This window comes from Lathamus discolor, chromosome 6 (assembly GCF_037157495.1).
Source record: "Lathamus discolor isolate bLatDis1 chromosome 6, bLatDis1.hap1, whole genome shotgun sequence".
Taxonomy (NCBI): domain Eukaryota; kingdom Metazoa; phylum Chordata; class Aves; order Psittaciformes; family Psittacidae; genus Lathamus; species Lathamus discolor.
The window spans coordinates 49,655,124-49,680,543 of record NC_088889.1 but is presented as its reverse complement, the minus strand read 5'-3'; the positions used below and the strand labels follow the sequence as shown (position 1 = coordinate 49,680,543).

The window sequence follows — 25,420 nt, the reverse complement described above, 5'->3', positions numbered from 1 at the left end:
CAAAAACTAGGGCTGATGAGGGATCCTAAATCCTTGTCTCTAAGGCTACAGTTTCTAGTATTAGATTTTCTCATGCTTTTATTAAAAGCTGTGAACACTATTAAGAGAAGCTCAGTAGCTTTGCCTGGAAAAATGCACACAGGGGTAAGAGAGCAGGACTCTTCATGATGATAAGGCATTCATAAGTCGTCGTGCCCAGCTTGAAGCTCTTACTAGTTGGCTTTGAAACTGTGACTTCTGATTTCTTTGCAGCACCCTGGCTTTGACTGATCAGGTCACAAAGTGTGCATGTGAGAGAGCAGTACATTTCTAGTGTGCTTGTTATGCAGAGTTTTCTGTTTTATTTTTGGTTTTGTTTAACTCTGGCTTAGGAACAATAGGTTTTAACTTTACAGTATCTCATGCAGTGGATTCATGCTTCAACCTGCATGGAATGTGGCTTTCCATCTATGCTGAGTGACTCATTTCTCACAAATGTTGGGACAGAGGTCTACATCAGAAAGTATAATGCATTAAAGTCCATGAATGAATGTCCTTGTAGGATCTGCAAATTTTGTGCCTTTTCTGGTGCAGAAGGTGCATAGAAATCACAGCACTTAAGAATATTTGATGTGGATTGCTCAAAACCTGTTAACAAAAGGTCAAGCTCTGGTACTGCTCAAGGAGGTTTTAGTGATTTTTTTTTTTTTTCCCCAACAAAAAAGGGATAAAATGTCTTCTTCCTTCATTGTCTCCCTTTCCATACACACAGTTATTTCAAGCACAGGAAATGAATTAAGTCTTTGAAAAAAACAGAAAGCCCATACAGTGCAAGTTGAATTTCAGGTATGTTTTGATTACCTTTAGGTTCCTGGATGGAACAAATTCCATACTCTTTTATAGTTTTGAAGAGAGAGCCTGGAAATTTGTAACCCGTTGGTTTTGTCTTGTATACGTCAATAAGAGCTGATACAAATACTCTAGCTCTGATCATACAGCCTTATATGGGACAAAGAGACTAGCAAATTCAACTATGAGGGGTTTAGGTGTCACATAGTAGCATAATTGTCTTGTTTACTTGGCAGTATTTTTGATGAAGCAAGTTTGAGATTAGCGAGGTGACTTGGTTTAGCATTTCTTGCAATAACTTGTTAGTAAGATGGCCTTTTATATGCAACACCTGGAACTGATTGTAGAACTCAGACATCCTCTTATGCCTGTAGAAGTGTAAATAGAAGCAGAAGTGATACAATGGTCAGAGTATCTGACATCAGAGAAAATGCCATCTGGTGCCAGAGCAAAGGAAAAAAAGTTTGGGCTGGCTGGATTCAGACACCAGATGGATGCTGGTGGGGTCAGTCTCAAATGCAGACATCCCAGAAATACAGGAACAGTCTTTTTAAGGCTAAGGTTACTCTGCGAAACTTTGCTCCTATGTGGGAAATGTAGCTGTTACTAACAAAACTACTTACAGTCTTTAAATTTACTCTTCTGAAGACCTTATAGTGTTACTTCAGTGTTTTGAAAGTTTGTAATTCAGGTTTTGAATGAAGTTCGTTTGGAAATTGATGCTTTGAAGCAGAAATTAAATGCACACAAAGTAAGATTATAGTTTACTGGGCTTGTTTGAAATGACTCAGTAAGGTTGGAGAGATTCTTTTGTCTTTAATGCCACCTCACTTGTTTCTGCTATCTTTTCCCAGTTCGCTGCTACGCTATGGTGGAAACCTCTCCCTTCAGAGTGCCATGAGCGTCCGGTTCAACAGCAACGGAACCCAGCTGCTGGCACTGCGTCGGCGCCTTCCACCAGTCCTCTACGACATTCACTGTCGGCTGCCTGTCTTCCAGTTTGACAACCAAGGGTACTTCAACTCATGTACTATGAAGAGCTGCTGTTTTGCAGGTGATCGTGATCAGGTAATAATCAAGCAATGCTGCCCTCAGTCTCCAGAGTTTCCATTAGTGTTTGAAAACACCTGTGAGTTGCTTGGGAGATGAAACAGAAGGCAGGATATGTGTAGGCTTACCTCAGAACTGTTTGGCAATGTAGGCTCTGAAGGAAGGAAAACATACACCAAAGCATGTGATAAATTTTACTGCTATTTGACATGATCCAGTACTTTCTTGGAAGGTGATGATCACAAGAAAAATATTTGCAGAGGCTTTTTAGGTCAGATTAATATGATTTTAGAAGGATGGGTAGACAATATTATCTACATAGGATAAGCAAGCATCTTCCTTGCATTTCATTATTGCTTAGTGCAGTAGAGGCAATCCCACAAAACGGTATTGTGGATTTATAGAGTTACTGATTCTTATGTCAAATTGTTCAGTTTCTCTTTTAATACTATATTCCTTGATCATTTTATAGATCTTTATAGTTCAGTGTTCTGTAAGTGGTGATAACAGGTGGTTAGGAAAGAATAGTTTGTTGCTTCACTGAGGCAGGACTCTGTCTCTGCTACTTATCAGAAATAGATCACATAAAGGGACTAACAGCAGTTTGTATGATTCTAGAACTGGATATTGTCTTTGGACAGCTGTATTTAATAACCACTAACTCTGCTTAAGGACAAAACAAAGTATTTTTAAGCCATGATAGTATAGTCAAGATCTGAAAATTTATTAGCTGTCATCAGTAAAATTCCTGCATTAGAATTTGGTCATTAATTCTATTGCTGCTGCTGCAGGAGGCAGAGTTGAGCTTCTTTCAGTTTGCAAGTAGGAAATATATTTACGTCACTGAACTTGAGAAGTGTTTCAGAGTTTTACATAGTTTTTGGCAGGAGGAATGTGAAAATGTAATAATAAAAGTATTTTTAAAAAAATAGAGTGATTTACTATAAGGAATGGGCAAACACACGTCTTGTTTAAGAAGAAAGCTGCTGATGACTTGTGGTCCATTATTTAGCCTAAAGATGAAGTCAGAGTAGGCCCCTGTACATTCTGACACATAGTTTAGCTGCTTATCTGCTACTGAAGGTCAAGATAAAAGTGTCTGTTGTGCTTTCTAGGCCATTTTCTTATGAGTATGGTGTTGTTTTAATAGGAAGGATATGGCTGTTCTGTATTAGGTTGATGCAGTGCTTCAGAAGTCTTGCATTTTTTTGTTTTTTAAATCCCCTTGATACTCTTTTGGCTTGATGGGCTTTCTGTTTGAATAAGTATCAACACATAATGCTACTAGCCAGTTGGAAATCTGAGCAAAAGGCAGGCATTTATATACCCTTATAAATGCTGTAAGAAGCTAATATGGAAGATTAAGTTTAATACAGAATATTAGAGATTATGGAAATCGGCATTTAGATACTTGCTTGTACCTATCATCTAACTCGAAAGGAAAAAAGATAATGAAATAACAGAAAATGCGAACCTGTGGCGCAACTGTTTGCATCCATAACTGTGCAGTAACACTCATTCAGCTGACTAAGATTGTCAACACTGGTGATAATCATTAGGGACTGTCTTTTACAGAGAACCAATTCCAGGTGTATCTAGAAAAGAAGGTTAGAGTAGGAACCTGCCATAAGATAGACAAGATGAGGAAAAAACGTTATTTGAGTTGTACCCCTCTATACAGCTAGAATACTGCTTTTCGGTGAGTTTTGTGAGTGTGAAATAATGTATAAAAGACTTCCTCTGCAAATCAGAATTCACCAGAAAAAGAAATAAATCTGGTTCCAGTTTAATCTGGTTCTAGCCCCCTTTCCCATTTAATAGTTCTGTCTTTTGCCTTAATAAATAATGTCTTTCATTTGAGATCCATGCAAAGTAAATTTAATAGAATTCCTTGCTTGTATTTCCTTGTAGAATCAAAACTTTGCATGGGCTAAGGCTCATTTAAGGGAGGGATCTAAAGATAAGAAAGTTGTGTTCAGATTATGAGTGGCACTTGTGGTAGAAAGGCTTCTTCAGAAATTTTTCCCTCACTGTACCTCTGATTTTCTTCTATCTTCAATTTTTCTTTAAATCTTTATTAAAATGATGTCTCAGTGGTTTGGGGTTTTTTCACTTTTAAACTGTCTTAGGTTTTAATACTTCATACGGAGCATAGTAATCTGAAAGTGTGACTCTCCTGTGTTCAAAACCTATGTGTGGTTAGCACGGGTAGTTCATCTGATGAAGTTGTGTTTCTATTCTATATTTTAACCCTAACAAAAAAGGGATATCCTTAATTTATCAATGCTTAGAAATCCTTAACTCATCAGTGCTTAGAATGTAGTTGCATTGAGGAAAAAAGTGAACTGCTGAAAGGGGGAGGCATTTCTCAGCCAGCAGAGGTGATGCAAGACTTTTCACTGATTCAACTTCCTAACCTGGCAGAAGTATTTTCTTCTTTTTATGGGTTAATGACTTATATGATACTCAGAGGGTTCTGGCAAGTGTCTGAATGCGATAGAAGGTAGAGATCAGAGAGTGGGTGAGAGATCAAGAGATGGCTTTTCAGTGCTGTGAGACTCAGCTCCTCACAACTACGGCCTTTGCTAATCTTTCCACAAAGTTTGTACAAGGAAAATGGTTTACTCACACGAAGTTTTCTGGTAAATCAAGACCATCAGGGTTTAAAAAACAACAGCCGTTAGTGTTTTAGTACTTGACTTTGGAAGTTTGCTGTAACATAGTGGTGAAAATCTACATAGAAGGTAAGTAACACCATCTTCCATATGGAGCTGTTGGATTTTCATATGGCAGAAACTAACAGATTCCAAGCTGCAAGCACACAGCCTATGAGTTCTCTTAGAGATCACCCTCATACTTTAAGGAATTAAATACTTAAGTTCCTATAATGATCAGATGTGTTATTCTTACTTTGACAAAGGTATGTGTGTTAAATTAATACAGTTTCTTTACACAAATAAAACACAGACTACTAGTTGCAGAAGACTGTTTGGTTTGTCTGTGGATGGCAGATAGGCTCCGTATACTAATGTTTTCTCAGTATTGTCTTTTAGCACGCACAAATTCTGACAGGTACTCAACAGGATGTGTATCCAGAGCTCTTACTCTAGAGGGGAGCTTGCTACTTGCAGGTATGCAGTAATCTGCATGCCAGGTCATTTTATTGAAGTATCTGTGATGCAAGTAGATTGTAACCTCTTAAGGAAAAATGAAATACCATTAATGCTTTAAGGAATAAAACTCAGATTCACTCTTAAATTATTTTTACTTTTTTAAGTTTAAAAGAACACATTCTGAAATGCTTAGGTGATTTTGAGTTGTTGCGGGTATTTTGGATGTGAGGGTTGTAGCACAAGCTAAGTGACAGGAATCTTGCAAGGATGAACAGCTGCTGTTGTTTTCCTCTAGAAGTATTATTGCTGTAGTCTGTATGAAGCTGATATCAGTGAATAGTACATGCAAGAAATTTTCCTAGAAATGCCACAGTCAGACTTTTGCTGATTCTTACAACTACCAAAGCTTGACAGGCAATGTTTAGGTGGTGGTGTATTTGCACCCATTTATGATTACCTCCATTTGCTCGTCTCTTTTGTACATTTCTTGAGTTTAATGAGCTCATTCACATGACACTGACTTTTCTCTTTAAGAGAGCTGTGGTACTGGTAGATAAACATGCTCAAAATTGTTTGCCATGTGCGTTATCCAGGAGTTCTCTTGAGTCATACAGCTGTGGAAGGGAAGGAAGGGTGAGATAGGCTGGATGAATCAAGCATGACTCTCAGCTGCCCACTCCCTCCCTGTTGGCTGTAGAGGTTTATTTGAAAGCGTAATTTACCCATCCTTCTGGTACAGGGATCCAGGCCTAGAATTTTAAAGGCAGTTTATTTACGCATCTGACTCCCACTGACTTTACCCTTGTGTGCACAAATGTTTGTTTATGTACAAATCATAAAATGTGTGAAAATCTTAAGTTGTGTCAGGGGACTGGGGGAGTTTCCATTCTTCTTGTCAGCATTAGAATTTGGGAAATATTATTTAAATACTAAGGATTTTTAATTGCTAGACTCGTATGGAAAAATACCTTCTTGGATCTTGTGTCCTCAACATAAAAAGGACATGGAACTGTTTGAACAAGTCCAGAGGAGGGCCACGAGGATGATCAGGGGACTGGAGCACCTCCCGTATGAAGACAGGCTGAGGAAGTTGGGGCTGTTCAGCCTGGAGAAGAGAAGGCTGTGTGGAGACCTCATAGCAGCCTTCCAGTATCTGAAGGGGGCCTATAGGGATGCTGGGGAGGGACTCTTCATTAGGGACTGTAGTGACAGGACAAGGGGTAATGGGTTAAAACTGAAACAGGGGAAGTTTAGATTGGATATAAGGAGGAAATTCTTTCCTGTTAGGGTGGTGAGGCACTGGAATGGGTTGCCCAGGGAGGTTGTGAGTGCTCCATCCCTGGCAGTGTTCAAGGCCAGGTTGGATGAAGCCTTGTGTGGGATGGTTTAGTGTGAGGTGTCCCTGCCCATGAGAGGGGGGTTGGAACTAGATGATCTTGAGGTCCTTTCCAACCCTAACTATTCAATGATTCTATGATCTGAGGATACAGGAAGTATTAATACAGGAAGTATTGAAGAGCCTCAGGTACCCACATGCATTTTTAAGTGTAGGAGCCTCAGAGGGCCATGGTGATGGGCAGCAGAAAAAAAGACCCACAAAAACCAACCACCACCCCCCCTCCAAACTAAAATAGACCAAAAGCTTTTCTTGCTGAATAATTGTTGCCTGTGTCATGATGATGAATGTTAACAGCTCATTCCCATTTTTCACTGTGCAGATAATGTGAAGCTCTATAACTATATTACTGTAGCTGTAAAATCAACTTCCCATTGCCTCCTTGAAAAAAGGTGGGGGTGGGGAGAAATAACTTGTACCCTGTGAATCAAACAAAAAGTCTCTTGACTCTGGCATGCCCTCAGACATTACATCACCACTCAGCCTTTTCTGTTGACATTATGCTGGTATAGGAATGCACTGCTCTGCAGACTGTTCCAACTCCCTATAAAGTTACAGCCTTCATTATGTTGAAGTCTGTGTGCTAAATAGCCCCAGTTAGGGACAACCCAGTTTTTAGCAAGACGGACTTATTACATGAATGTAACCTTTCCTGGAACAGAATTAGCTGTGTAGGTGCCAGGAGTGTTAAATGGTTGTGATTGCGTTTGTAAAGAAATGAAACTTTTCTTCTGTGTTCTTAGGTTTTTGTCATCTAACTTAAAGGCCATTTATCTCAGTAAACAGTACTTATCCATGTCTAGCTTTAAAAACTAAACAGAAAAAAGTAAATCATTCTTCTAAAGAATATATTGTGAGTTGCCTGTGCACAGAGAAGACTTTATGAATAGTAGCTTACTGCAGTCAGCATTTCTTATTATATGAAAAGCACTTAGAGTGAAAATATGTTGCTCTGCTTGGATAAAAAGGAAATCAATGTCTTACTTTGTCTTAAATTGGCTTCTTCTAAGAATTACTGATGAGGTTGTATTTTGTTTTTTTACTTTATCTAAATTGCACTTTAAATCCCAGCTGTATGCATAACATTACATAGATCTAAAATATACATACATGAGTAATTTCCCTGGCTTTGGAATTTATTTATTTATTTATTCCCCATTACTTTTGTTAATTGACATGGGAGGGCCATACTGAAAACGTCTCTTCGAAGTCAGGGTCTTGACAGAAGGGGATGGGAGTTTTGTTTAACCCTTCTTAATTCTGGTTGCCTCTTCCCCCGTTCCCTGGGACATCCTGCCAGCCCTATTTCCTGTCTCTTCTGCATTCGTGTAAGCCCTTGGGGAACGTTTTTAGACCTCTGGACAGTAATGCATTAGCCTGAAGGGACCTATACTGTGGCTAAATTCTGCTGGAATGAAACCCTGACTAGAAAGACTTTGAAGTCTGCAGGCTTCATGTTCCTCATAACGCATCACAGGAAATCTGCAGTTCAGTAGCATCCCTTGCACAGCTGGGGAGAGGAAAGAGAAGAGTGAGCAGGAATGCGCTGCTGAAGATGACACACAAAAGGTGCTGCACTTGACAGTGCGTCATGTTGAGGTGTTAAAACTAGGCCTTGTGTAGATACTGAAAAAGCGACTGAATTCTGAAGGATTTTGACTAAGGGAATATTTGATTTAATGTGTGTTTATAAAAGTAAAATAACATTTGGCTGAAGAAGACAGAGAGCAATTGGGGTACCTGCAGCTTCAGCCATGTACAGAAAAGTCTCCTTCATGCACTCAGCTAAACTTGTCGCTTTGTTTGAAACGTAATAGGAATATTTTCCTTGCCATAGAAATCTGCAATGAGGGTTTCTAAATTGCTTTTGTTCATGAATAAAATTGCTGTTGTGGCCTTTCTGACTGGCAATAAGGCAGCTGTAAAAATGTTGATGGATTGTTCCTGATGATGCTTCTGTAAGCATTTAAAACTGCCCCACGCAGAGTTGGCTGCTTATAAGATTAGGGATTTAGGGAGTGGAAATACAGATTTTTGGCTTTGAATTTTACGTACTAGAAGCAATTAGCGTTTTTCCAGTCTGCTGTGTCACAGCTTTTCTTTTCCCAGTTCATGAGATAGGCATGCTACTTAGTGAGGAACAAAGTTTCTGTCATAAGAAGCCTTTGGACATACCTGCTTGATTCTCAGGCCGAGATGGAAAACTTTTAAGTTCTTTTTTTGTGCCAGTTTCAACCTCCCTGAATAACAGTCTCAAACAGTACAGGTTGCAAGCTGCTGTCCTGGCTAGTATGAAAAAAGACATCTGTTTTCAAAGCAAACATGTTTTTTAATACCACAGTGCTGTGATCTCTAGTTGTAGATTACTCTTTGAATTTGTTAAATACTGTACAAAAGACACAATTTGCAACCCAGAATTTATTAGAAAGCAGAGGATAAAATAATACGTAAGTATCCTTTCTTGTAGGCAAATTATTTTCTTAACCATTAAGTTTTCCAAAACACGTTTCAGAATTGGCTTTCTTGAACTGTACTGGCACCCACCAGACCCCTATAGAAGGTGAAAGGTTGAAATACATAAATGAGAAGAAATGTATTGAATGTCTGATTGCAGTTTGTATAGTGTTTTACTGTTCTAGCTGCTGAACCAGACTGGCACTGTGTTTGTTTGCTTGTTGCTTTTTGAATAGGAAGTCTTTACCTCCTCAATAGATGTGTCCTTACCTCGTTTGCCTTCTGATCAGTGGCTAGTCTTAACAATAGAAATTTGGTTTGGAAGCAGATCTGTGGGTTTTCTACCTGTAGCCTTAACACTAAATTCTCATCAAATGGTAAATGAAGTATTGGTAGTTTTTAAAAATTGAGAATATAGCAAGGGAAATCTCATTTATAAGGAAGATGTGAAGATGCTTAGAGCATTTTTGGCATCACAAAAGGCTCAGAAGCAGCTATAAAAAAAAATCTGGTTGTATTCCATCAGACATTTTTCATGCAAAATATGTAACGTAAAGCAAGACCCCTGTTCACAATTGTAATATTATATACACACAAAGCATATATGTGTATATGAGATGACCTTTCTTCCTTTTTGTTTTTACTTATTTATAGTTTCCTTTCTTATCCCCTTTGAAATAGGTTTATGAGAAGCAGATTGTGGGGATTTCATTGGGATTTTGTTGGGCTCAAGGATGCCCAACAAAATCCCGTTTGGGTTTCCTGGTATTTAGCAGGGGGGTGTAATTACAGTACTGCTTTGGTCTCAGTAGCTACTTACAGTGTCTCTCTCTCTCCTCTGCATGGCTGCCTGTTTGTAAAATTAGTATTTCTAGACAGTCCATAATTCTGGAACCCTCAGGTCCTCTATCAGATTTGAAATTGGCCATTAAGTTTGAAAGTTCTTGGAGACAGATGCCACAAAGAACAGAATAACATGAGCCCTGTTTCTTTAGGAAACCTTTCCTCTTTGGAAAAATGTTCAGTTTTTACATTCTTTGTGTAAATGGATTCCTTCTTCAACGTGCTGATTACTATGAATTTAAATCTCCTTTGCACAAATAATCGATGTTTTCAGATTTCTGTGATGCTTCAAGTCTAACTGTGGTTTCGTCAGTTCATATCCCACTACAGAGATGTGCAAGGCAGCTCTTCTCATGAGCTCTAGAGGAGCTAAGATTTCAACCTAGCAGACTGCCACCAATCCAGATTCTTTATCTGTTGTCATAGAAAAAAGTAAAAGCCTACACCCCACCATTGAGTTACATTATATTACAAGCAATATATGGAGGGACTGTACATCTGTCTCTTAAAGAAGCTGTGTAAAGCACCATCAGAACTGTTCCAAAGTTAGATGCCTTTGAGCTTCTTCCCCAGCATGTGGATTTTGCTTTACTTCAAGAAGCTAAGAGACAGCTTTCTAAAAGCCTGAGAAAGATCAGAGTAGATGGAATCTTTCTGCCCCAAGTTTCATTGGCCCCTCTGAGGAAAGGAGAGACATGCTCAAGTGAGTAGGAACTGAGATTTAGGTTTAGTCTCGTTCAGAGCTGACTTGTTAGCTAAGCGGTAAGCAGCATTGTGGAATTTGAGTCTCTCATTCTCCTGCTAGTAGCTTAGCAGCAATCAATTTTCAAATAATTACCATCTCTGTGCTCTTACCCATGGTCTCATTCATACATTTGTAATTATACGGTGATGAAGCTTTTTGGTTTCAGCTTTTAAGACAAATTCTCCTACATTCTTCTTGCTCTCTCCTAAATTAGTAGGGCCATTCAGAAGACTTGCTGGTACTTTTGGAAAAATGATCCATGTCTCCTGGTCCATTGTTTAGGGCCAAAAGCTTGAAATGTCTCTGCTATAGGTCATAAGCAAGAGGAAATTTTATGTAAACAGAAAATGTGGATGTTGGAAACTGTAAAATAAGGTCTGATTTAGATATAATTTTATTGAAATACTCCATATTCAGTAGCATCCGAGGGAATGCAGCTTGTGGGATTTTGAAAGCTAACAGTGGTAAGAACAAAAATAAAACCCCCAGTGGTAGTACTCTATGAAACACAATGCTAATGCCACTGTTACAAGACTATAGCTGCAACAGATTAGATCTCCATTTATTTATATCAACTGCTGTAATTTCCTTGGTGAGAGAGAAATTGAGAAGAGTGGGGAGCAAAGTAATTCTGCCAGATTCCTGATGATGGTTCATTTTAAGCATTTTATGTGTACTTGAAGCTCAGACTGAATTTGTGTTTTCTCCAGCAGCAGACTCTAACCACGCCTGAGAGTTTTCTTCCTTCTAAGGCAAACTTCTGAATCAGCAGCTTGGAGTCATCTGGAAGCCTTTTCCTGTCATTGTTGCTAATGGCTAGACATAGAAGCCGATTCTTCCCTTCTAAAAAAACTCCAGTATTAATTGTTCGCAACTGTTTTTCTGTCTAATCTGATGTTCATGTGAATATTATGAATGTTGATTTCCGAAGTCATGGTCAGATACAGCAGCAAAAAATGCAGACAATGAAACAGGTGGTTTTAATATTGATCTCTCCCCTCAGACATCTGAGCATCTGAGCTCCTCACAGAGTCTGGTCTGGTTCAGAACTCAGCACTGTACTGGTTCTTGAGGTTATGTTCTGCTTGGAGTTTGTCTTTTGAGGGGGAGGGCAGGAGCAATGGAAGTACACGCTGTCTTAGCCATTTACTTGTCTCTCTGAATGTGCATGGTTTTGCCTCTTACTGGCTTGCCTCTGTGATTTCATTATCTGGGCTTTTGTTCTGAAAGTGAGTGAGTAGAAGGTATTCTTCTAGGGAATACGTTTTTCAAATCCGGTCAGGTCCAAAAATCCTTGGCCACAATTAAAGTGGAGTCTGAGCACAGGCAGCATGACATTATTTCATTTGCTGTACCTGAACCCCTTCTTTTTTCTTTCCTTTCTGTTCCTTCCTTTTAAAAAGTCTACTCCATTCCCTCAGGAGTTCAGCCCTATTAACTAGGGTTTGGTGCACTTCATAACAATCACTTCTTTAAAATGTCCAGTAGTAAGGACTGACTTTTGCATTTTCTCAATCCTTATTCTCCAGCTTCCAAGTAGTGTGGAAAACTGTTGGCTATTGTTACAGTAATAATACATCAAAGAAAAATTTTAACAGATGATCATGTAAATGTCCTAGTAATGTCAGTCCAGCTGTGCTCTCCAGAGGTCTTGGGTTCCCATTGTCCTGTGCAAAGAATACTAATTGGAATTGAGTTTCTTTTTCAAATGTCATGGAAGAGGCATGTTTCTGGCTTCAGCAGTTTGGGTGCCTGCTCTTGAAGCTTCAGTGGCCACATTTTTTCTTGCAGTAGCAGCATCCATGAAGTTGTGCTTCTGGCAGTTTCTTGGTCTGTCTGAAAAGCCATGTTCTACTTTTTAGACCCCTATCACCTGATCTTGCAGAAAAGGATCAAAGAAATGCATTTGGGGATTCAATTCTTTATTGTGAGAACAGCAGCAAAATGTGTACCCTAGAGGTATCCTAACAGGGAAAGAGTGGAAAACAGTTCTGACTACTACAGCAGCAATAGTGGAATGGCAGGGTTACCAAAGAATGGGTATTTTGTGCAATGTGATCTATTTCTGATAACTATTGGCAGAGCTAACTATCAAAAAGAAATTTCAATTTGTATTAAAAGTTTGCAACTTGCAGCCCATTGCTTACAATATCAAACTTGTGTAGATGATTTTTATCAATTAATATTTGATAAGTGCTTTTGGCACTTTGTGATGGCTGTCTCAGTTGCAAGATTAAACTCTTAAGTACTTCTTCAGAACAGTTCACATCCTGAGCTGACCTTTGTTCCTTGAGTAGACATAAGTTGCAGTGTGGATGCTTGATTCATCCCTACTTATTTTCTCTTAATTCACTCCAGAATACTTTGGCAGAGTGTATTTGATTGGTGCAGACATCGTTAGGCTAGAGAATAGTAATAAAGCAAAAGGACTTCATGGTGCTTTTAAGTAAGTAGCAGCTATCTCAAGTTGAGATAGTTGGATTGAGTATCTCCACTATTGGAGATACCAAAAAGTCTTCTGGACATGGTGATGGGCAGGCTGTAGGCAACCCTGCTTGAGCAGGGTGGCTGAACTAGGTGACCTTTGGAAGTCCCTTCCAGCCTCAGCCATTCTATGATTCTGTCAACTACTTTAAGGTACTTTGCCGATTTATTTCTTCAGATCACCCAGATGTGACCACCTGAATTTATGCAAGTCCATGTACTGAACTGCACCTTATGACTCTGTTTTTGTGGCCTACATCTGTCTTCCCATTGTAGTCTTCATGAAGCTCTGATGGGTGATGGAGTGTAAAGGTTTCAGATGGACATTTTCCTGATACTGCCCACCTCTTCCCCCCACTTCCTTTCCTGCCCCCCAACCCCAAAACCAATCCCAATCCACCAAGACAATTATCTCCCTCTTTATTTTTATAATCTTTGGGAAAAAATTAATCAGAAGAGAGATCTGGAGATCATCTGCTCAGAGCATGGCATCCTCACAGTCAGATCAGGTTACTCAGGGAATTGCCCAGGTGTATTTTGGATTTGTAATGGTGGATATTCCACCACCTTCCTGGGGCTGAGTTGCAGTGTTATGCTTCTCCTGAACATGCTGTTCCTTTGTGTTCAGCTGGAATTTCCCTTGCTGTGACTTGTGACTTCCTGAGCATCCACTGCGTGCTTCTGACAAGAGTCTGTCCCAAGCTGCTCTGTATTCCTTCAGGCAGTGGAAGATTCTTGAGGTCTGTCCCTTGACTTTCTCTTCTGGCTAAATAAGGCCAGTTCCCTTAGCTTTTTCTCACAGGTCACATGCCTTCAGCCCAGCGGCCCTCCTCCACTCTTTCTTTGGTTTATTAGTGTCTGTTTTATCAGGGGACCTAAACTGGACACAGTACTCCAGATGGGGCCACAAAAAGTGCCAGGTAAGGGGAGTGATCACTTGTCTTGACCTCCTGGTTGCGCTCTTGATAGTGCAGTCAAATTACCATTAGTCCGCATCACTGCTATCTCCAAAGAAAGACAGAGTATACTCAGGTCAGTGGTGTCTGCAGGTATTATATTCTAGTTCCATGGGCAATGATATGCCAGGTTTCTTAGAGAATTGGCCATTGATTCTTTCAGGACCCACAGTGTGTTTCTCTGCAAATGAGTCTGGAAGCTCGCACACTTTATTCCCTGCTTGTACATAATGTGCTTTTTCTGTGTTGCATGCCTTGTGCAGGATATCTGAAATCTGTCATTTTAGGGTCTGTCATTGTTTTTAGGTTTGTTTGATTTATAATGTAAAGTGCTATATGACTCATATTGAGGAGCTGTTAGAACTTTGTTTAAAAAAGAGTGTTACGGGTATAAATTCAAGATACTAAGCTTTCTAGATGGTTTAGGAGTCTCCATTTTTTTCCCCACATGTCCTAGGCAAATTAGTTGCTGCTTCAGCCACACAATTTGGTAATCAATACTAACAATTGGCAACATCTTTATGGCTTTAAACAAGACTTTTTTTTTTCCATGTAGCACTTCTTCTGTAACAAAACATATTAGAGGTACTTTCCCTCTGATTGCTGGGAAGTTGCCTATATGAGCTTAAACCATGACAGAGCCCTAATCTGTGTAGTTTTGGCACAATGGCTCAGCTTGCAGTGGACTAACATTTATGAGCAGTGAAATTAAAAGGGAGCACATATTCCTGGCACTGCCAGGTCAGTTTGGCAGAGGTAAATTGCCTGAGTGCTTGAACATGTTGGCTTGTAGAAATTACTTTCTGGCTGGAAAGGATGGGTCTGTGAGTGATGCAGAACTAGTGTGCACAAGTTTTTAAAGGAACTTTTGTTTGATCAGTGCTTCTTATCTGTCAGAAAATGAGCAGGAGTGCATTCATAAGTGCTTGCTCACATCCTACATCCTTAAAAAAAGAGAAAAAAGAATGGTTGGATTGTGATAGTAGGAAACCAGAGAAGGTATTTTAATGGTTGGTTATTGCATTTTTGTGGCTGGAAACATCCAAAACTACTGCACTAATGTAATTAGCATTGCAAACAGAATATATGCAAATTTATAGCAATTTCCTCTGTGTTATTGTATATTTTTTGTTTATTTGCTTCTCAGTCCTGTGTTATTCCAGGAATTGTCTCCTCACTGCTTGATGTTACTTTGCTGATGAGTTTATGTATCCCCAGAGAATGAAAGACAGAAAACAGTTATATTTGAGCCAGGCAAAAAAAAAATCTGTCTTGTATCAAAGGTTAGAAAGGAACAAACTTGCTACATTTCTTTTTTTTTTTCTTTTTTTTTTTTCTTCTCCATTTCATCTACCCTAGTAATAAAATTATCGATTAAGCCTTAAGTCAGTTGAGGGCTAGAGATCTACACTATCTATACTAGTATAATTGGAATTGAAATCTGCCCTTGGTTCTGTAACGTATCATTTCATCTCTAATTTGAGAAAGAAATAAATGACAGGGAGTAGAGTTTATTGGAGAAGAGATATTTGGAGACCAGGCGCAGTGTGTTTGTGTTGTAACTGAGAAGCGTAAACTTATACCATGTCAAATGTCACCTGTCATTCTAGTGCATGTTTGTAGCATATCGAGCTACTTCAAATTGCCTATTGCCTGAACTTCTGTACAGTAGATTGCTTATCGTCTATGCACAGTCGAAAAAGGGCAGCCTTCCACCTCTGAAGAGTAACAATAACCAGGAAAAAAATGAGTAGTATGATAAATGTGGGGTTTTTTAAACCACTTGAGACTTGCTGCCAGTGAATGTTTAACTTTGGTTTTGTTCAGTGTTCAAGATTATCCTCAGTTACTGAGTTCTGATGGAGTTAGACCGATGAACCAGATGTGTGTTTGCTTTTTTAAATGGACATGCTAACTCTCCTAGGTATGTGTTTGATGGAGTTTTACTTGGTAGCTTCGGAGATGATAAAAAAGGATGAAGGATATCTACATCAAAAAAAGAGCAGAGTTGAAGGCTGCAAGATAGGAGGGTTTGATTTAGACATGCTTGTATTAAAGCCAGCCAAAATCCATAGCCTTATTTAGCAAAGAAAACATTCACTTGGGGCAGTAGGCATTAGATACATGAAACATGCTTTTAAATTTTGGTCTGTTTATATGAATGCAATGTTTTTGTGCTCGTATGTCACTGCCACTTAAAGGGTAAGTTGTTCAGCAAGGTGCAAAGAATGATAAAAATCATCTTCTTCTTCTCATTTTTGGTTTGGAGAAACTTGATCAGCAGTATGATCCAGGTGATGCTTTGTGGTAAACTGCTTTTACTTTTGTTCCTAACAGTACATCCTTTCGGGCTCTGATGACTTCAATTTGTATATGTGGAGGATTCCTCCAGATCCAGAAGCAGGTAAGTTTTGTTGGTTTGGAATCTGGGGTAGGAGGGGCAGGTGTCTGACAAATACTGGTTTGCTTTTTTGAAAAATACCTGGTTTTAGCCTCTGAATCTAGGGTAATTTTGAGGAAAGGTGGGTGGAGAGAGTTTACAAATGCCTAATCCAATCTTTGGATAACAGTGGCCGATGCCATTTGAATATTTTATTGTACTGATTATATTTCTTGTCTCATTAATGATCATTTAAGTCTTCTAGATGAGCTGATGAAGGGAAAGAGCAATGGCTAGAGCAGGGTGTGTCTTTATTCCCTCTTGTCTACCAGCTCTGCTGCTTCTAAGGTCATCTAAGCTACTTCACCAAGGAACTTAGGATCTGTTGCTAAGAAATTCCATCTCATAATGAAGCTTGCAATGTAAAATGGTGCTGGTTTCACAGGTGAACAATCTGTGAAACCTGTCTCTCTTCCCCTCTTTCTCTCACACCAAACCCCTCCCACTGATTTCTAATACAGAGCAGTTATGCTATTTCACTTTCTGGGTTGAAGAGCACTATCAGCTGGTGGAAATCACCACTTTTGACTTGCAGCTCTTTCCAGTGCTGGGGCAGACATGCTAAGCAAATAGCACTAGCTCAGCTCTGTGTGGAACTATAGGAGGGAAGTGTTAAAGAAAAGCACCGATGTGTGTGGGATGTAATAGTAGTGTTGTAGATGGCACAGTTGGTCAGTGTCTAATTTGATATTGTTTAGTATTGTGTAGGGTTTGGCAATATGACACTCTAAGCCATACAATGTCAGCAGATCTTTTCTGTTGAAACAAACCACTGGGCTTTTTAGAAGGGTGTTGAATCTTGATTGAAAGACTTAAGACTTCAGGAAATGTACTACCAGGTCTATTTTTAGTGGCTCTGACAGTTTAAACTACATTTTAGAGGTATTAAGTACAATTGAGTGCTATCCTGTGGTCTCAGGTGCTTTAGCAATAGTGAGAGCAAATTACAAGCTGTGTTAGAGGTAAAATGAAAATATTTTGTTTCATTTTCAAAGGCTGTTAATCATAGCTGTGTAATCCACAGCTGAGAGGATGACTGGTCTCTGAAACATTTGGTTAATGGCAGGGTTTTGAGGAAAATGCTGTTATAATTTTGGATTGCTTATTTAACCAATATTTGATGTTGCAGTCCAGAAGTCCTGAAGATGGTCATGCTAAATATACCAGTACCTTTGCTTTTATTTTTGCTTAGGGTCTATAGAGACCTCTCCCTGCTTTCCTTTCGAATTTGTATGCTTCTCTTTTGCAGTTGACACTGGCTTACTACTACTTACGGATTTTCCTCTTAGTTGAAAGAAAGGTTACATACATTTAAATCAGTTATTTATCTTTAAGTTTTTATGTGTGGACTGTAGGGTTATATTTTATGCATGTCTCTGTACTTGTCCTGACTCCATTTGTAAATTATGGATTTGAGATCTTGTGTTTATCTGGCTGTGGGGCACTTGAAAACTTCTTCCCCGGACAAACTCTTTATCTGGGACCTTCGCACAAAGAGTGGTAGCTAGAATTACCACAAAACAACATCATATGTGGTTTGGTCAGCTTTCTTATTTCTGGTTCTGGTAACTTGAGGAAGGGTGTCAGCAAACTTGCAACATCTCAGTTACAAAATGAGTTACTTTTTGTCAAGTGCCCTCAGTGGTTCCTTAATGGGAGCAGAAGATCTATAGCAGGAACCTGTATGTCATTGTCTCTTGTAATTTGAGCAGTTCTCTTACCAAAACATTTTAGCGAAATTTACCAAGATCGGTTTTGATAAACATGAAGATTCAGCAAGTAACTGGTTGGCCATCCAAGTCACCTGTGACAGGATTATTGAAGCTCTTCTTTTCTTCATTCACTTCTTGAAGGGTTGTGCCTGTTTTGGATGTGATGAAACTTACTTTCTTAAATCTCATCCTGTGGCTCAGAATAGTTGTTCATCTAGAGAGGTTGCTGTGCTTCCTTCTTGGAGAAAGAGTCTTTCTGTAGGGATGTGGAGACCTTGAAAAGCTTATGCTTCGATGGAACACTCCTTGTTCTCATGTTCTTGCTTAAAATAGGAGTGTCTTTGGGTATGTGATCCAAGGGGGTGGAATGTGGTCTTTCATTTAAAATACTGTACAAACTAGAGAGGATGATGTAATGTCCTCTACTGTTGGTTTGCATTTGAAGTAAAAATATCTAACTGATTTTTACCTTCCGGTTGAATTCGGACATTGTGTTGCTATAAATATTAAAATTACATCAGCTGTTTGTGAATAGCAAATTTTTGCAAGCCTAAACCTTTTCACAGAGCTGCATCCTTAAAAAATAACTGAAATAGTTTGCTTAAGTACAGGTGCAGCAAGTACCTAGCTATCTAGTCGTAAGTAACATTACTACACAAAAGGTAAGTAAAGTGGGGAAGAAACACCAGTCAGACAATTGCAAGCATGTTTCAAGCTGGAGGAACGTGGTTACTTACATTGGTATTTCGCCAAGAAAATTAAAAAAGCTGCTGGGTTTTGGTGGGGTTTTTTTGTGGGTTGTTTGTTGGTGGTTTTGGGGTGGGGTTTTTTTGTTTTGTTTTTATGTTTTGGGTTGTTTGGGGTTTTTTTTTCCCCACCTAAATAATATATTAGAGGTGTCCTCCCAGTAGGTTGCCTTGAGTCACTCCTCCTCAGTTGGAAACTCTGCCAGTATTTTGGTTCAGTCCAGTTATTAAACAGGGTTTACTTCAGGGCAGGAAGGTCTATGAAAAAGGGTATTTCCTAGGTTGCTTAGGAAGCTATTCTGTTGAAGAGTTCATTGGGTGTCTCCCTCCACAATCTTAGATTATTCTAAATAGGCCAGGATTTCCTATGCCAGAAGGACGGTTGCTCTTTTACCACCTTTTGTCTTTTCTTGAAGATGGAATAGTTTGATCAGTTTTTCCACTTTCTTCTCCATCCAAGTACTACTCAGTTTTCCACTGTGCTGCAGAAGTAATTGCCAGTTGTTTGATGAATTTGTTAGCCAGTTTCCTCTTAAAAGTGTATATATACACACACACATAAAATACTTATTTTCTTCAGGGGTAGAGTTTCTAGAAAAATTAATGCATTAGTCTGGCAGAGGCAGTCCTGAGTTTCCACAGCTTTTACTTGACTCCAAGGCAAGCAAGAAGTGAGAAGAGACATCAGCCCTATATGACCTGCCCAGCAAGACTGTTAATATATAAGCACTTCAGGTAGTATTTAAACCTGACTCCTATAAACACAGTCTCTTAGCTGGTAAAGAATCCCTGTTCAAGACAGAACCTGACATGTCTTGTGGGGTAAGAGAGGGCTTAGTAGGCCAAATGTTTTGCAAAATGGAATTTACATTCCTCACCCACTACTCTGAATCATCTTTGCAACTCAGAGCTTGTCTTTTGCTTTTGAAATACTGCTCAAAGATGCTATGTGAGGGCTGTGATATTTATTTGTGATTGAGAAGACAGTTGGGGATCCTTCAGTTTACGTTAGCAGGCTGTCACCAGACTTCGGAAAAACTTGACGAAATCAGAACAGCAAAGTGCATTTCAGAGTCTCTTTAATTCTGGCTTTGACTGTAACTGCTAGCAAGAAAGGGCCTGTCATTGTGGTCTAGTTACTAAAATAGTTGCACCAATTTTCAGCAGAACTGATGAAATTCTTCTTCCCTTTTTTTCTCATTGGTCATTGTAAATGTAGACACCTCTTTAGGCTTGAAGAATTCAGTAACAGATCTTTTCACGACATTTGAACAGGGTTATCTCACTGGAGGCAGCTTGTGGCTTAAGTTCTCAAAGTTCCAGACTGATAGGTGAAGATGAATAATAGATGATTAAGTGTTTCTTAATGCCTTTAGCTATTTTTGAGGGTTTTACATATGGGCAGACATGCATATACACATACCATTTAGGCTGGGGCAGGGGGAAGCCATCTGGCTGAATGGGGAGCATTCTCTGGAAGGCTTGTTATTTCTAAAAAAAATTGATTTTTTTCTGAGGTATGGTCTTGGGATCTAAACTGTTTTGCTTTCAGGACTGTAGTTTGTCTTTTCCTTCAGGTCAGTGTTTACCACAGTGTGCTATGAACAGTTGTTTAATTATCACAGCAAGTAAGTCATGGGGCAGTGTAAAAGAGGTTCTTGTATTCTGTGGAATTTAGACTGGTTTCCATGCCATGTGAATTGAAATACCAGAATCCTGTGGAAATGTCCCTGCTAGATGGCATCTGTTGGAAAACAAGGCAGTGTTGGGTGCTTTGGAGTGCTGTAGCCACATGGAAGCCACATTCAGCATCCACGAGTTTCTCTCACTACCTTAGTGTATTTAATATCTAATTTACCACTAGAAAACTGAAGATAACACTGAGCACTGGGAGTGGCTGGAGAAGCCTTAGTCCCCAGCAGCTAGCCACCTGATTGTACCAAAGCTCTTTTCTGTAATTGAACATGTTTGCAGCTACTAGTACAACATAAATGCACAGGCAAGCATTTTTCACACCTCCATTTAAAAAAAAAAAATTCTATCAGTTCTGTAATAATTTCACTTATTTATTCCCTTGATGTTCAGAAAGTATGGCTGTTGGTGGTAATTTACGTGGTTCCAGTAACATTGTAAAAATCATTGTGAGCTATACAATTGAACACATCAGAAAAGCAATCTGTTCTGACCAGAAGAGAGGACAAAGAGGAAAGGGTGTGCCAAAGTTTATTTCTATAGTAATTTGTCTTAGCTTTTATATTGTTCTTCAGCTCTACTGGTGATAACAGCAGTGGGAGGGTTGGTATAGATAAGTTGTAGATGGATATGGCAGATACTTAGCAGCAACAAGTAAGGGAGAAAATATGCATCCAAAAATAGCCACTACCACTACAGCTTTCTGCATATTCTTTTGATGTTTAAATGTGAATTTTTACTTTGGCTTTTGGAACTTCTTCAGAGGTATGAGACCACCACAGGGCTGGTTCTGGGCATAGTCTAGACGAAGTGGGACCTGGAGAGGCAGGTTGCCTGTAGCAAGTGCCAGCCCATTGCTCTCTGTTCTTCTGCTAAAGCTTTGCAGGGCCACACTGATCCTTTACCTTACCTGGGAGGTGGAAGGTGGGTTTGAAGGTGACAAAAGCAGTCTGCAGATGAGTTGGATCTGCTTTCTTGTGAGGAGACACTACCTTTTTGCTTTCTCATGTAATAGCAGAAGTATTAGGCCGGAGTCCCCTGGTGCCGCCTCCAAACTGTCTCCTCTTAGCATGCCAGGAGGAGAAAAAATGTTGGCCAGCCCTTGTTGTTCTTGCCCCATATATGATGCAACCAAAGTCAGTTTTGCCTGTGCTGCTGAGAAGACCTGAAGTTGCCCTGACTGCTGTCAGGGCTGGAGTCAGATTCCTGATGTCTCTAGAAGGGATGCTGCAGGGCTCTGTGTTCTCAGGCAAAAGTGCTTGTGTTTAAATCTAGTTTCTCTGCATATGGGTCTCTGAGGAGCGAAGCATCTGTATTGTACAAAACAAATACAGGTGTGTGAGTGACCAGAAAGAGACTTTTTAAGGAGTCTAAACATAATCTACTGCACTGAAAGCAGAGGCCCTATGTGCTATGTGTATTTGCTTGCATTGTGCTGTGCATTTGCTTTCCAAAATATGGTACCTCTCTTCCGTTATTGCATCATGACCTCATAGGATTCAAATGCAGGGCAATTGTCTATGGTCTAAATATGTCCTGGATTATTATTAATGAAAACCAAATTAATTTTAAATGAGCTTTCTACTGTAGTGCCAAGTACTACACTGGAATGGTATGCTATGGCACACTGGCAGCTGGTTCTTCTCAGGAGTTTTCAGTACTTTGAGTAATTCACAAGGCTTGTGTGAAGTTATGCTTTAGTCTGTTGAACATCTTTCTACCTTATATGAACAACCAGTGAGGCTGCTTCTTTTTCAGTGTCCTAGTTAGAAAGGACTTCTTCTTAATGAGGTCATTTAATTCCTCTGTTACAGAGCCAGTAGAGGATTGCTCCTTATCCCAGCAGGTTCTCGTGCTTTGACAGTTTTTTAAATGTTTGGAATAATGCTGCTTCCATTAGTTTGGAGACTGTTCTACATTCTCACAGGATTTTGCCTCTAGGGTTCTTTACCTAGTAATATATCACCTCCCTTTTTACCTTATCCTTCAAATAATTCATTCTTCTGGGTTTTTTTAAACACTACTACATGTTGTGGAGCCTGGGCATGGAAGTCAGGTTGCTGTCCAAGTATCTCACTCTCCTTCATTATGGTTTACCAGTGTTTTTAAAAATGTATTGGTATGTACCATCCAGAATGTTCTCAATATGTGAAATGTCAAGTCATTTGCATAAATATTTACAAAACCATAAAATTAACAAGGGTTTCATTAGCATAATATTTAAAACATAAAGTAATAAAGCCAACTGAGAAGTAATCACTTTGGCAACTTAGTGGACATCTACTTTTGCTTCAAAGCATTGTATTATTTCTTCCTTCTGTCTGTGTTGGAGCCCGTGGATAGGCCTCATGTTGCCATGGTATTCTTGTCAAACACATGTAGGGGAGGTCTGTTTAAAAATGTACACTTCAGATTTAGGCTTTTATTCCATCTGGTCAGATATTGGAATACAATTTTATTTAAAGAATTTTTTTGAGACTTTGTATTGCCCTCTTTGGAGCACTTATTTGCAGGATGTAGAGGAAGAAGGATTTTCTTGACATGTCACTTTGTGTATCAAATAAAAGCAGACCAAAAACACTTTGATCAGCACAGCTAGAACACCAAACCACTACTCAGAATTGTCGCAAAGCATAGCAATTTTTGGAATGTGTTGCAAAACCAGCTAGTATATCTCCATTCCTTCACTCCAGTAGTTAGAGGTTAGACAGACAAAAACCTTCTAAAATCAGCATAATCAGCCTCTGAAAACTTTAAGACTTTTTAAAAATATATATATTATTAATAACGTGTATGTAAGCTAATGGCTTCTGTATAAACACTGCTTATATACATGGTAACTGTGTTAAGAATATAAAAGCTGCCAATTAAAACAGTTGTAGGGCCTGTGCATGCCAGTAAATTCAAAGGCAAACAGGCAACACCCCCTCCCCATTCCCTAAATAAACCCTTCCAAACCTCAAAAGCAAAATTTGAGTATTGTTGGGATAGCAGAGGTCAATTTTGCTGAAACAATACAAATAAAAATACCGGTTTAAGTGAAGACAGCAAAAAGAAATAGATATTCTTGCATGCAGAAAAAGGAAGATGGCTTCAGGAATTTGAGCAGTTTATGGCCAACCTTCATTTAATGTACAGATGCACTTCTTTTTTTTGCCAGCAGACATGAGGGAGCTTAACTCACACTGTGAGATGGCTAGAAACTCTATGGCTGCAACTAAGCCTCTGCTGAGAGACCAGGGGGATTCCAGACAAGTCTGGACACAGGCATATGTCTGCCACGCAGATACTCGTGTAATACAATACCAACTTTGCTGGGCTACTATAAAATGCAGGGACCACTGTCAGGATAATGATGTAGAAGGGTCTCTATTAAGCACTTACTTAGAGACATTGCTGAAGATTACAGGAGTTGGTAGACTAAAATTGAATCAGGCAAGGGATTGTCCAAAAATGAGGTTCTGGAGCAGTCTATTATATTTGACACAAACATTATCAGAGTATTGCTGAAGTCAATGCTCTTTGTCTTAAATGATTAAAACCTCCCGTACTACTAGAAAAAGCTGACTGCTAAGATTTGTAATTTCAGTAATTTGTTTCTATGGGACTTTTCTGTGATTAGGCAGTTAGATGTTTTAAGGGGCTTTGTAGAGAAGTTCACCTTCACCCTAAGAAGAGCGAAGTATGTTCTGCTACTGGCTCCCTCTGATTTTATTGTTAACAGCTTAAAAGGAATTTAGGGAACTTGAATATTAAAGCAGAAAATTTTGGAGTTCCTCTGTAGAATCAGAACAGTTAAGGTTGGAAGGGACCTTAAAGGTGATTGAGTCCAACACCCCTGCCAAGGGCAGGGACACCTTCCACTAGACCAGGTTGCTCAAAGGGCCATGCAGCCTGGCCTTGAGCACTGTCAGGGATGAGGCATCAACAGCTTCTCTGGGCAACGCGTTCCAATGTGTCACCACTCTTCCTTATATCCAGTATAAATCTGATATTTCAGCTTTAAACTGTTGGCCCCTTCTCCTCTCACTACAGGCCTTAGTAAAAGTCTCTCTCTGCATTTATCATTTTCCTCTTTATTAAAAAGCTGTAATAAGGTCTCCCCAGAGCCCTGTCTTCTCCAGGCTGAACAACCCCAACTCTCTCAGCCTTTCCTTGTAGGAGAGATGTTCCAGCCCTCTGATAATTTTTTTGTGGCTCTCCTCTGGACCCTCTCCAATGGGTCCATGTCTTTCCTATCCTGGGGACTCCAAAGCTGAATGCATTACTGCAGGTGGGGTCTCACCAGAGCAGAGTAGACAGTCAGAATCACCTCCTTTGACCTGCTGGCCAAGCTAGTTTGAATGCAGCCCAGGATTTGATTAGCTTTCTGGGCTTCAGACTCTGTCTGAATTTGACTACAGCCTAGGGACAGCTGCATTCTAGACATGGCATGCTGTGCACATTTTATCCAGTGCTCTTAGTGTATTGATAAATGCTTAAAGTTTAATACCAAAAGACAGTTCTGGTATTAAATAACTGTTTTCATTGTTTTACTAGGAAAATAACCATGGGTTCATTCACCCTGCTAACAGTACCACAAGAAGTCAATGACTGACTTGGAAATGCAGCCCAAGATATTGGTGCCCTAAATTTGTATTTCATTTTCCTTTATAATTGTTTTTTGTTCAGTGTCTAATTTCTGTCTCTTTTGTGTCTTGTATGTAGGGCATATTTCTTGTTTTGTACTGGCAGCTAGAGTCCATGGGTAGCTAAAACTTGGTTTAGGCATAACTTACAGACTTGGAAACATTCTCTAAGCAAATTGTCTTGTCATTCCTGAAGCCCTCTTTCCTGGAGCATTTGTCTGCTAGGTCAAGATAAATGCGTTGAGAACTGGCCTCGATGTAACCGTCTGCCGCTGACTTGGTAGATGCAGTCAGGTTGACAGCTGTGATTTGGCTGGAAGGAATGCCGTGGGA

At 39.5% G+C, this 25,420-nt stretch overlaps 1 protein-coding gene across 4 annotated transcripts in view; it reads left to right on the top strand.

Annotated features, from left to right (window-relative positions):
• Positions 1-25,420, top strand: part of DCAF5 (DDB1 and CUL4 associated factor 5) — a 77,589-nt gene that overhangs the window by 42,237 nt on the left and 9,932 nt on the right. For all 4 annotated transcript variants that reach the window (XM_065686747.1, XM_065686750.1, XM_065686749.1 and 1 more), the window contains exons 6-7: positions 1,683-1,896; positions 16,207-16,273. In XM_065686747.1, the coding sequence (XP_065542819.1) occupies positions 1,683-1,896; positions 16,207-16,273 (281 nt within the window). The remainder of the gene's footprint in view (positions 1-1,682; positions 1,897-16,206; positions 16,274-25,420) is intronic.